The sequence below is a fragment of the Frankliniella occidentalis genome, unplaced genomic scaffold, assembly GCF_000697945.3.
Source record: "Frankliniella occidentalis isolate FOCC.00 unplaced genomic scaffold, Focc_3.1 Scaffold272, whole genome shotgun sequence".
NCBI lineage: Eukaryota > Metazoa > Arthropoda > Insecta > Thysanoptera > Thripidae > Frankliniella > Frankliniella occidentalis.
In genome coordinates this window covers 148,864-161,967 of record NW_026267398.1, presented here as the reverse complement: position 1 = coordinate 161,967, position 13,104 = coordinate 148,864, and the positions used below count along the sequence as shown (strand labels likewise).

The 13,104-nt window shown below is 42.8% G+C and overlaps 1 protein-coding gene across 1 annotated transcript in view; it reads right to left on the bottom strand.

The window, feature by feature from the left end:
• Nucleotides 1-209: 209 nt before the first annotated feature.
• The window catches only part of LOC127750853 (uncharacterized), a 15,641-nt gene continuing 2,746 nt past the window's right edge, over nucleotides 210-13,104 (bottom strand). The window contains exons 3-5 of the mRNA XM_052273451.1: nucleotides 9,143-9,385; nucleotides 2,681-2,958; nucleotides 210-677 (exon numbers count right to left, since the gene is read on the bottom strand). Coding sequence (XP_052129411.1) covers nucleotides 362-677; nucleotides 2,681-2,958; nucleotides 9,143-9,385 — 837 coding nt within the window. The 3' untranslated portion in view covers nucleotides 210-361. The remainder of the gene's footprint in view (nucleotides 678-2,680; nucleotides 2,959-9,142; nucleotides 9,386-13,104) is intronic.

Sequence of the window (13,104 nt, the reverse complement as noted above, 5' to 3'; positions counted from 1 at the left end):
TATGCTACCTGTACCACCTGCAAGGGATTTCAAACTGGCCGGCGGAGTGGCGGGAAGGAACCGTTTTCCCCCACCACGCTCGCTTGCGCCCAACTATCTGTATATCACCTTAAGGGGGGGGGGGGGGTGCCTCTTCGCCCCCCTATGAAACCGCGCCTGATCAATGCGCCAAAAATGCGCATTCTACGCGCACGTCTGCTACCTGGGGCTGTAACTCGCCAAATAAACAACAGTGTACGGTACTGTAGATTTTGCCGGACACCTGTCCTTCTACCCTGAGTGAGAGGAGAGGAGACCTCTTGACGGTTGACGAGGACCGTGGTCAATCCCAGTGGGGACAGCTGGTCGGTAATTAAACTGTTTATTTGTAGAATTGAAGTACACTGCATTTGCGGCTGTGACTTATGGAATACAAATGCTCCCCAACCAAGACGATTAGTGCGACTACGAGCCCCCCTACAAAGGTCTGGAAAGGCAACGCAAGTTGAAGCATGGACAGAGGCGCGTGCGGCCGAGGCGCGCGCCTGTTCCGAGGCGCTGTCAGCTGCGGCTGGTGAGTGAGGGCGCCCACGGCAAGCCAGCGGCCAAGGACCCTGACGATGGCCTGTCCCGCAGGTGACCCTCTGGAGAAGTAGAGGGAAGTCCTGACTGTCTCCATGAGCCTGAAGTAGTGGAACCTGGGAGTCAGAAAAGTTGCTTGTACGACCACTATCACTGTGAGAAATATCGTCGTTTGGGAACTGTGCCATACGCATTTGTGGGGAATTTTCTATGCGTCGTACGGGACGGGAGAATTACTGGAAAAGGTGTTTTTGCACTTGGGAAGATGTGTATAGGCAAATTACGAAGTGTATAGGTAAACATCCAGAAATGTATGGGAAAATTCCAATATGTGCCTAGAAGACTTTTCTTTCACGAGTTCAAATTTGAATACTTTTTTCACATTTTGTTGGAAAACGGTGTTATGCACATTGTACAAAACTAGGATACCTCAAAGTATTGCTCAAATAAGTAATGGCCATCACAAATACGTGCAATAAATTTAGAGCGACTGAATAAACCTATTTCGGATCAGCCCCTAATTCGGATGAATAGACCTACAAACGCTCCCTCGCTAAAATGTGTGGATTTTAATTTTTTTGACGGTAAGGTTTGTCGTTTTCTACCAAAATATACCATCGATTCGCCCAATTGCGGTCCAAGCGGCCCGCGCGCTCGAGCTGAACATTAACATTCATCGTTTAGAAGGTGGAAAAATGTTGTGGTTTGCTAAAATTGACTTTACTTCGTATGTACGCACAATTTCGCGTCAACCCAATAGGTACCAATGTATAGTTGAAGGCCCAGAGAACACGTTTCAAACGTGGATTCAATCTAACATCATGTCAGGTTAAAGAGCGGGTAGAGGTCAAAAGAATGAAATTCTTAGGTCGAGTTTTGCGAGCAGCTTCGATTTAATGATGGTCGAAAGTGTTTTGGTGCTCACTATTACTTTGGTTTGTCACAGGATATTTCAAAGGGTTGTTTAGTAGCCATACTTGGTCAACCTGGACAGTCCAGGACCATATTTGCCAGTTTCACTGCATTTTATGTCGAAATACCCTTAACATAATTGTATATCTTTTGCAATAGGCATTTCAGCACGTCAAGAATAAGACGTCTTTTTCTCTTATCCTACTAAAAAACTACTGCCGAGTGTGCTGCTCGTCCGTTTCTTAATTATTAGTTTCATTTGATCCGAGTTAGGTGCACATGTTTATTTCGGATCATGCAATAATTCTAACACTGTAAATCAGAGTGTGATACTGACTGCACGTTTTATGTGATACAGAAATATTGCACGATATTGTTATGATCATCACAGAAAAAGTACAATATTAAATTCATTGCTTATATTTGTGATGAGCATCACTTATTTGAGCAACACTTCGATGTATCATAGTTTTGTGCAATATGCGTCACACCGTTTTGAGATAAATCCGGAATCATCACATTATTTTGCAATGAGTATCACACAATTTTGTTATAAAAATTCATCACACCCCCAGGAGTAATAAATCATGAGAATCACGCAGGAAATTTTATCGCACGAAAATGTATGAAAAGTATCACAGTTCGAATCACAGTGAAGACCCCGTGGACTGTGGACCAAAATTTTGATTGCTTCTAGAGCCGACTACTGTCAGGCTACAAGATGGCAAACCCACCATCTTGATCCGAAGCTGAACCGAAATAGGGTTATATGTCTCTATTTCGGATCAAATTCACGTCCATACTCAAACTGCCATAACTCCAAAACAAGTGGAGTTACGGACACCAAAAAATTTGCTTTTTGTTAAGGAAGATCTAAACTTTCGGTCCCTTCCTACGCGATTTTTCTAACCTGTGTGCTTTGGTATAGGACCGGAATACAAAAGTTCTGATCATCACAACATCGTGCAATATTTTTCGCTCACGAAAAAGTACAATCAGCATCACACTCTAATTTACAGTGATCAAAACCTCTAGGAGGAGGCCCCTAATACCGTGCGCCCACCCCGACGCCTCGCAATTTCCGCTGCCACCTGGCTGACTCTTCTAAGAACCCAGCGAGGGGTAGCGCTCTGGGATCAGAGGTATCAACGGCGCTCCGATAAACACGTGTAGCTGTAGGATTCACCACTATAGCTTTACTTCCTACCTTTCTGGATACAGCGTAGTGATGACTTTGGCGTCAGAGAGGAACACTACCAGTGCTGCATCTCGGCGGGCCGCGGCTTCCGGAACAAAATGTATTGTCTCTGACTCGCGGACGAACTTAACGCGATGCAGTAGTCTGGGAGGCACAACATCAGCTATGGCATAATGTAGGTCGAATTTTGATGCAATCGTGAGGTTGCTAGCTAGCAGCCTTGACATGGAGTTTATCTCTTTCGGTGGGGACGAGCGAGTAGTGGTAAACGACACGTCAAGTTTAGCCTGAAATTTTTTAAAAAAAGTTATGAAAGAAACAGAACTCATACGGCCAAAACATGTTCTTGTCGCTGAATCCCGAACCCTTTTAAGAAACAGGCGCGGTATAAGGGGGAGGGGGGCGATCGCCCGCTCCAAAACCCCTGTAGGCAACCCACATTGCATCGCCCCCCCTGTCGCCCCCCCATCGTCTCTAGTGAGCCGCCTCAAAGGTAGGCAATTTGTGCTACAAAACCCCTGTATGTAGGCAACCCACAGTGCATCGCCCCCCCTGTCGCCCCCTCCTTTTTACACCGCCAAAGGAATTTTTATTTTTTAATACCCATGTCATTATTAGACGTACTCATTTCTTCGTTCTATTTTTATGTACACCACTACACTTTCTTACTCAACTGCACGGGCATGTGACGCACACAGCAATACACCATGCGAGCCTATTCTGGGGCTAAAGGGGCAACAACCACATGTAATATTAAATTCTTTGCTAATATTTGTGCTGACCATCACTCATTTGAGCGACACTTCGATGTATCATAGTTATGTGCAATATGCATCAGACCGTTTGAGATAAATCCAGAATCATCACATTATTTTGCAATGAGTATCCCATAATTTTGTGATAAAAATTCATCACACCCCCAGGAGAATAAATCATCGGAATCCCACAGGACATTTTATCACACGAAAATATGTGAAAAGTATCACAATAATTCGAACTACAGTGTAGTTTTTCGGGGCAGCGAAACAGATAGGCTAGTGTTTCGGGGCAGCAAAACTGTTAAATTGTGTACGATAAATAAATACGTAATTGCGGTGATCTGATCATAATGATTGGATAACATTGGATAGGTTTTCCTGAACACCAGGTTTATTGACACAAAAGTAAAGCAGTAACGAGAACGTTCATGGGTGAGTCCTACAGTCAGAATGAAAGGAGTGTTCACAAAAGAAGAGTAACAAGAATAATAAAAACAAAAGATATTTCTTGCATAGATAGAAGGCTCCGGCTCCTTCTGCTGGACTAGAAATAAACAAATAAATATTCAAACAATGTCATGCTGTTAACAAAAAATAAATCACGGCTTTTAAAACAAAAAAACAGTATCGATACTGAATCGGTATGACTCGTGAGTATGCGGTGAGGATATGAGGAAGCTGGAATGAGACAAGTTTTGGCAATATGGTTAGACTAACACAGAGAGAAAAAATTGAAAGGTTCTAATGCATTAACATATTTCTGAATTTGGTAAATTTGTTGACATGAAGGGGCTTGGTGAAGATGTCTGCCAGTTGATCCTCGGTTGGGCAGTAAACAAGTTGGAAAAGCCCTTCTTCAAACTTTTCATCAGTGAAGTAGTATCTCACATAAATGTGTTTTGATTTCTTCTTTAGTTTTCCTGTCTTGATGATACATGTGGCACTTTGTTTGTCTTCTTGAGGAAGTGCAGGAGTTTTACTACCTGTCATTTCCAAAAACAACGTACTGACATACTGGTGAAGCTGCTTTACACATTCAGCAGACGCTATGTATTCGGCTTCTGAAGCGGCAGTGGCGCGAGGTGGCGACTATTGCCTGTTTGTGTGAAGCCTCCCAGTCCTAAAATCCCATGCGCTACATGGAATTCCATGAACACTATTCCATGGCAGAAGGACCGTTTTCCGTGTGTGGCTGCTCACTTTCCATGTGGAGCCTCTTCCCCATTAGGAAGCAGCTTGGCCCTCCATGGAAATTTATGTCACCATGGAGTCGGAACTAACTTTCCATGGGACGTATCATGGAAATAGTGCATATGCTACCATGGTGTGTCTTTCGCCATGGTGTTGGTCTCAACTCTATGGAAAAACAAATTCCCGTGAAAGTTGAGAAAGCTGTAAAATCTGTTTAATTGAATATCGGTCTAAAATTTTGTGGCTAGCACCTCGGTCGAATTTTAGTCTGGCCATTTTGATCTCATACAAATTTGAGCACTTTTTCCTGCTATCTCGTAAACGGCCGTAGCTACGTTGAAACAGACAGCGGATTCGGCTCCGCCTCAGTTCTGACACCCCGAAAACATGCTTCGTAATCATCGATAAGACTGACTTTGACTTAAGCAACAGACTCTGCTCTTTGCTTTACCATGGTAAAGTTGTCCATGGGCTTAGTATTGTTGCATAGAGACCAACACCATGGAGTTTCAATACATGCCCATGGAAAAACACTCATGGAAAAGCGGCAAAAAATACGTGGAAAGTTCTCCTTTGTTCCATGACGTTCCATGACAACCCATGGGTCATGGAAAGCACCATGGGATTTTGAGACTGGGAACTAATTGGTCTACCTGCAAAAAGGAGAGTATAACTCGTAGTACTCAATCTTTTATCTTCCTCTCCAGTTTGGGCATAGTCTCTGGATCACTGAAGGCACGCAGAGTGCTCATTTCTGGATGTAGAAAGGATGAATAGAAAATTCCGAGGATAACTGTGACTTTCAAGACCCTCTTGATTTTGACGATGTCTTCAGCAGTGTCGGAACCAGTTGCTTCTGTTGTGATAACGACGTATGTGAATAACAAAAGGACCTTGAGAGGTTCTGTTCCCTCTCAAAATTTATCCTCTTGCAAACGACGTCACGTTTGAGAATCCTGACTCCTTTCAAAAATATCACTGCCTGCCCTTCATTCGCCACCTTTGCCACAGACATGGGATTCCTTGTTATTGCTGGAACAAAACGAACATTTTCTATGTTGTACTATTAAGATGTTATCCCCTACCAATGGCTAAGGACTGCATGCTTTGCTGTTTCTTGGCAACTCTGATATTTTTAATTCTTTTTACTGGATCTTCCAATAACTCGACATTGTCTGTCATGTCTGCAGTAGCACCACTATCCACACAGAACTGAGCAGTTTTTGTACTTTCTATGTGTGAATAATTTTCCTGGTTGACACAGCATGATTCATGACAATTTCTGTTTGTACATGGTGATTGACTGCTCTGGTTTTGGCTGCAGACAGACTTTTGATATTGAAAAGTGTTACATACATAGAAGGCTCCGGTTCCTTCTGCAGGGCTAGAAATAACCAAATAAATATTCAAACAATGTCAAGCTGTTAAGTTGCATTTTATGGTCTGTTACAATTTATATAATTTAACAGAAACAGATAGGATATTCTTGCACGGACGCGTCGAAGAGTTAGTCTCTCACAGATGATAACGAAGCATACTTTCGGGGTGTCAGAACTGAGGCGGAGCCGAATCCGCTATCTGTTTCCACATAGCTAAGGCCGTTTACGAGATTGCAGGAAAGAGTGCTCAAATTTCAATGAAATTAAAACGGCCTTTCTTAATTTCGACCGAGGTGCTAGACCCAAAATTTTCGACCAATATTCAATTAAACACAGAGTTTACAGCTTTCTTGATTTTCATGGGAATTCGTTTTCCCATGGAGTTAAGACCAACACCATGGCGAAAGTCACACCATGGACACCATGGTTGCATATGCACTGTCCTCATGATACGTTCCATGGCGAGCTAGTTCCGACCTCATGGTGACATATTAATTTCCATGAAGGGCCACGCCGCTTCCTCATTGGCTGAGCGATTAGCGAAGCCCATAACTCCACTGACCAGAAAAGTTTCATTCTGTCCGTTTGTTTGTTTGTTTGTCTGTCCGTCTGTACGCACGATAACTCGAGAAAGAATTGAGATAGCGACCTGGGATTTTCAGGGTCGTTTTGTATCACAAAAAGACAGATCGAGTTCGAAGATGAGCATTCTAGCTCAGAAATTGACTTTTTAAAAAATCAATAACCAGAGGTGAAAAAATATTATTTTTTCAAATATTTTTTTATGGTATCCTAATGGGTAACTAGTGAAAGTAGAACCCTACGGGCGAAAATTTCGTCCGTTTTGCTCTATATTGTACCGTTTCGACGCTATGGGGCATTTCTTGGCGAAAACAACGTGAAAAAGACAAAATGGTCTATTAAATCGTAAAAAAGCCTTCATATCACTGAATTGTAAAGGGAGTAATACTTGGACAACACGTTACGGGTCGAACCACACCCTTTTTTGGGCTTAAGGGTCCCTATATTATCTACTATCACTAAAACGTTGATTTTTACATAAATCTGACAATATACGATTTTTTAATGAAAACAGTTACCGAACAGCAGAAGTTTCATGTCCCTAATTTTAGAGTAAGAAGACCCCCACTAACGGTTCGAGTATGTCAAATTTTGGGCCCGGAAGACCCTGTGCCCCTGTACCCTCTCCTTAACTCGTCTCGGGTGTCAGCGCCGCAGGCCTAGCTATATGTGCGCCAGGCGCGTCGCAGCGTTACAGTGTTTCGTGAGATATCGCGAAGCCTGTTACGCGAGACGTGGTCTGGCGTACATATAGCTAGTGTAACAGAAGCTCCACATGGAAAGTGAGCAGCTACACATGGAATACGGTCCCTCTGCCATGGAATAGTGTAAATGGAATTCCATGTAGCGCATGGGATTTTTGGAATGAGACCGATAGAAATCACTAAAGGTTTGTAGAGAACACCAAGAAAGAATAAAATCCGAGGGGGCCACCACTCGCGGAATCCTGTGTACAGATGATGGTGTTTTCCCTATGTAGTCCTTGTGTAGTACGTGTACTACTGGACCAAATTTTAAAATATTATAACTAAATTTCACCTTTCTGTCCCAATTGAATGGTTTTAGAGCAAGAAATTCAACAAAATGCATGTGTAATCCCTCAAAATTCACGTGTATTCCCTGTAATCACGTAATCCTGTGTACATCTTAAATCGAAGTGGTGGCCCCCTCGATAAAATCTATTCTGCATGACGAAATAAGCATTTGCTGAAAAAAAAAAAAAAAAAAAAAAAAAACACACCGTATGTCGTTCAGTAGCTGAGCTAGTTAAGTCGATGACCTAAAACTAAAACAATTGTTTGTTTGTTTGTGTGTTTGTTTGTTCGCACAAAACTAAGATACCTAAAACCCTTGTAGAACCAAACTCTCCAAGAACCTTCCCAGAATGTAATGTAGGTTCCCTGAACATTCAGCAAATCGCAGAGATTTGTGCTACCAGGAGTATCACCTACATTAAGTGGTGGTCATCACAGATACATGCATCAAATTTAATGTTTTAATTTTCTGGGAACAAGTCACAAGTTCGTGCAATATTTCGGTATCACATAAAACGTTCAGTCAGTGTCACACTCTGATTTATAGTTTTACCACCCTGAAAGGTTCAACAAAGTTTGCTGTCAATGTCAACCATCGGATTGGCGAGGAGTTAAATATTTTTCAACCTCGAAATCAGGTAAAAGTAAAACGTGTTCACTCCACAACACGCATTTTCACTGTAATTCGAAGTGTGATACTTATCACACATTTTCGTGTGATAAAATTTCCTGTGTGATTCCCCTGATTTATTACTCCTAGGGTATGATGAATTTTTATCACAAAATTGTGTGATACTTCTTGCAAAATAATGCGATGATTCTGGGTTTATCTCAGAACGGTGTGACGCATGTTGCACAAAACTATGATACATCGAAGTGTCGCTGAAGTAAGTGATGGTCATCACAAATTTAAGGAATGAATTTAATGTTATACTTTTTCTGCGATGATCATCACAACATCGTGCAATATTTCGGTATCACAAAAAACGTGCAGTCAGTATCACACTCTGATTTGAAATGTTCGGTTGTAAACTAAGTTTTCTGGTTAAGCCCACTATTAGCTGAGGATTGCACACATTACACTTTGCACACAGACAATGCTATAGCCATCCAGACGGTGCCAGGCCTGCAGACGTTATGGAAACTAACGGTACGGTATAGTCTACGTTAAAAGGGTGATTTGGTCTGGTGTTGCGGTGTGCGTCTCTTGATTACTGGTTTATCGCTTCTGAGCACTGTGAAAAATTGTCGTACCGGGTACAGGAAAATTTTCCATGGAAGAAGTCGTACAAGTACAATCTAAAATTGTACAATTTACTCGCCCTATGTATCGACTTGGAATCGAATATCGAGCGACAGCGGGAGGTTGTACATGTACGACTCGTATTGTAAATGGCAAATTACAAAATATATCGTACATGTACAAATATATTTCTCACAGTGAGGGGAAAGCATAACTTTCTGCTTTGTGGCTACCGTTTAAGCCAACGTTAACAACGCCACAAGCACCCGTCTCAATAATTTTACCTGGAACACTATGTTCACGAAGAAGCACGTCAGGATCCATGCTCCTAAAATCACCCGCCGCTTCCCTGGCGTCACACTCTGGCCCAGGGGAGGACCTGCAGCTCGCATCAGCGCCCTGTGGAAAGGTTCAGCGTCCAGGGCTGCCATGGAGGCGGCTACCGGCAGCATGACGAGCAACGATGCAAGACGCGAGGCCCTCGCGGAATCGAGACTGTGAGCCGTAAGCCGGGGTCGACCCGCGGCCTGCAGAAAGTCCTCCCGATGAAGATGGCGACTGAAACTTTCGGCCGCCAGGATCGCCAGGAGCGCTGGTCCCCAAGGGCGCCGCCGGCCGGGCGGAGCGTGTGTGAGCATAAACTAAAATTGCATTCTTGGGTACTTTACTCAATAAAAGTACATCGACCATTACATCAAAATAAAGTTGAAAGTGTGAGGATTACAACGGTATAGTTCCTTATGTGATTGAAGGCATTGTACTCGATCAGAGCCGTTTGGCAAAATGGGCTGTTTTCCGAAATCACAAGAGCTTTTTCAACCCGTATTTTCTCATGCAAGGAGACGAGCTATCAACCTACATAAAGCGAGCCGTTTTTCCGCCTGACTTTAAACTTTACATTTCTTTTTGCCGCACTTTGATTCGACTTCTGGTTTTCGAGAACGAAGCTCATATCTACGCGCATGTCGGGCCGGGCCGCAGCCGTCTGCGGCTGGACGCTATGGCCCGCTACGGGCCGCTATGAGTCGCGCCCGCCCGGGCCGCGAGGCCGGCCCGACATGCACGCATATATGAGCTTCGTTCTCGAAAACCAGAAGTCGTATCAAAGATCAAAGTGCGGCAAAAAGGAATGTAAAGTTTAAAGTCAGGCGGAAAATCGGCTTGCTTTATGTAGGTTGATAGCTCGTCTCCTTGCATGAGAAAATACGGGTTAAAAAAGCTCTTGTGATTTCAGAAAACAGCCCATTTTGCCAAACGGCTCTGATCGAGTACAATGCCTTCAATCACATGAGGAACTATACCGTTGTAATCCTCACACTTTCACCTTTATTTTGATGTAATGGTCGATGTACTTTTATTGAGTTAAGTACCCAAGGATGCAATTTTAGTTTATGCTCACACACGCTCCGCCCGGCCGGCGGCGCCCTAGGGGACCAGTGCTCCTAGTGATCCTGGCGCCCGAAAGATTCAGTCGCAATCCTCATTATTATGTTCGCGTGGAATACGAGCTTTTAGCATATGATACCTTACAACCTTACATTTACACAAAGCACTACTAGCCCTAAGCATACATACACCCAGAAAAATAGTTTTTTGATTCAAGTGCAAGCTGGCACAAGATGAAATTCGCCGAAATTTGCCATTGAAACAAAACAATATTGTATTTGAGCAGCTTTTTAAAAAAAGAAAAACGAGGGGCAACATCGACCCTTCGCAAAAAATCTAAAAACTTTTCTGAGGTTCGTATTATACCCTTACACAACATATCTAAGTTTGAACCCGATCGGACATCCCTACGTGAAACGGCAAGAGGCGCAAGTTTCGCCTAACACCTTTTGCTTGTTTTCGTGTAAAAACGAAATATCTCATTAAATCTCGCCCCTGGCAAGTTCTGGCCAAAAGCAAAGTGGTTTCCGAAGTAAAATGAGCTGGATAATCCGAATCAGCTATCGGTTTTACGACCAGGTGAAGTTTAGGGCTCGATAGGTAAAAGACACCATTTGCAGAGAAATGCCCAAATCTTGAGGTTCCTGTGTTCTTCAACGTACTCTTTTTCTCTCTCACCGTCAAACTGTAGGGAAAGGACCAAAGTAACGTGTGTTGGCCATGGGAACCGTCTTACGCTGCTCCCGGAGTCTCCAGGGGCAAAAAACAGCAAAAATGGTCATTTTGGTGACAATTCAGCTTACATGTTTACGATTCACCTCGACCCTCTCCGCATTTGTTGGCTCTGTCCCCCAAAGTTAGTCCCTAATAAGACCCCATTCCCTGATTTTTCTGGGCGCTGTAGCTCAAAGGGTTCCGGAGATATCAGCATTTGAAGTTTTTGAAGGTTTTATTTTATTTTTTATATTTTATTTTTCAGAGCGCAATGAAACATTAAAAATATTTGAGTTTTGATGATTTTTATGTTTTTTTAGCACGTGGAAGGCCTACAGGAAGCACATTGATGATAAGCCCCGTAACTAGTGCGGAACATACTCATAAACTAACACCAAAACTCCCCAAAACACCAGATTTTGGGGGCAAATTTGCGTTTTTCCCCGTTTTTGTCGGGCTCCTAAGTAAGGGCCGGTGGCCGGTACGACTGTTTTCGTTGGCTGCTGTCGAAAAAGCTCGTCAAGAAATATCTATTGAGCCTGAGAAACAGAAAAAAAAATCGAATGGGAAGTCAGTCGTTGGTGGCCTGTAAAAAGTTAGGAGTCGTTACTGAAAAAAGGCTAATTTAAGGCAAAATTTGAATAAGGAGTTTAAATATCGCAATTCTTCTGCAGGAACGGATTTTTGAGGTAGACTTGTGAAGACTAGTGGCCGATTGCCGTCCTGGACAGTCCTAGCTCCAGAAAATGCAAATTTTCGACATTTTAGCCGAAACACTCAAAATAAAACATTCAAATGCTGATATTTTCGGAACCCTTCGAGCTACAGCACCCAGAAAAATCAGGGAAAGGGGTCTTATTAGGAACTAACTTTGAGGGACAGAGCCAACAAATGCGGAGAGGGTCGAGGTGCATCGTAAAAATGTAAGCTGAATTGTCACCAAAATGACCATTTTTGCTGTTTTTTGCCCCTGGAGACCCCGGGGGCAGCGTAAGACGGTTCCCATGGCCAACACACGTTACTTTGGTCCTTTCCCTACAGTTTGACCGTGAGAGAAAAGAACATGGGAACCCCAAGATTTGGGCATTTTTCTGCAAATGGTGTCTTTTACCTAATATCGAGCCCTAAACTTCACCTGGTCGTAAAACCGATAGCTGATTCGGATTCCCCAGCTTATTTTACTTCGGAAACCACTACGCTTTTGTCCAGAACTTGCAAGGGGCGAGATTTAATGAGATATTTCGTTTTTACACGAAAACAAGCAAAAAGTGTTAGGCGAAACTTGCGCCTCTTGCCGTTTCACGTAGGGATGTCCGATCGGGCGGGATCAAACTTGGATATGTTGTGTAGGGGTATAATAGACTATTCCGCTGGAACAGCTAATCGCGATAGTCTCGAAAAACAAATGCACCGGAAGTCACCTAAAACCGGCTCCAGAGGTCTTATGATGCCAAAATATCAAAATATTGTACAAACGTCATGAATTAATTCCGACGAGAACTAGTTTGTCACTTTATAACAGATTCTAGTGCTCTAGGTAGGCTAAATTTCGTTTTGAAATAGCCGACTTCCGGTGCATTTGTTTTTTGAGAGGCACGAGCGGAATGGTCTATACGAACCTCAGAAAAAAAAAATCAGATTTTTTGCGAAGGTTCGATGTTGCCCCTCGTTTTTCTTAAAAAAAAAAAGCTGCTCTTAATGCAATAAGATTTTTATCGTATACGAAAGAAAATATCAGCCTGTTTTAAGAGTAAATCTGACCTTGTGTCAGCCTGAAACAAGGACAAATGTACTTGAAACAAGAAACGATTTTTCTGGGTTTACATAAGGGGTCAGCAGCTTTTTCTCTCCGAGCCAAGTCGGCCGCGCTCGCCCTTCCCCTTCCTCCCATATTTTTATTTGCCTCGAATTTAACTTCTGAGAATTGTACTCTCGTAGGACGTACTTTCCTTGACGAGTTAGCCGGGGCCAAATAGGGCGGGCCTTAGAAGCCACTGTTAAAAATGTTATTAAAACTCATAACATTTTTGTTATTAATTTAAATAACATGCGTGATTTCATAACTGGTGTTGTAAAAATTAACAATCATGTTATGAAAATTCATACGAGTTGTGAAAATTAAGAAATGTTGTGAATTTTCTCAACA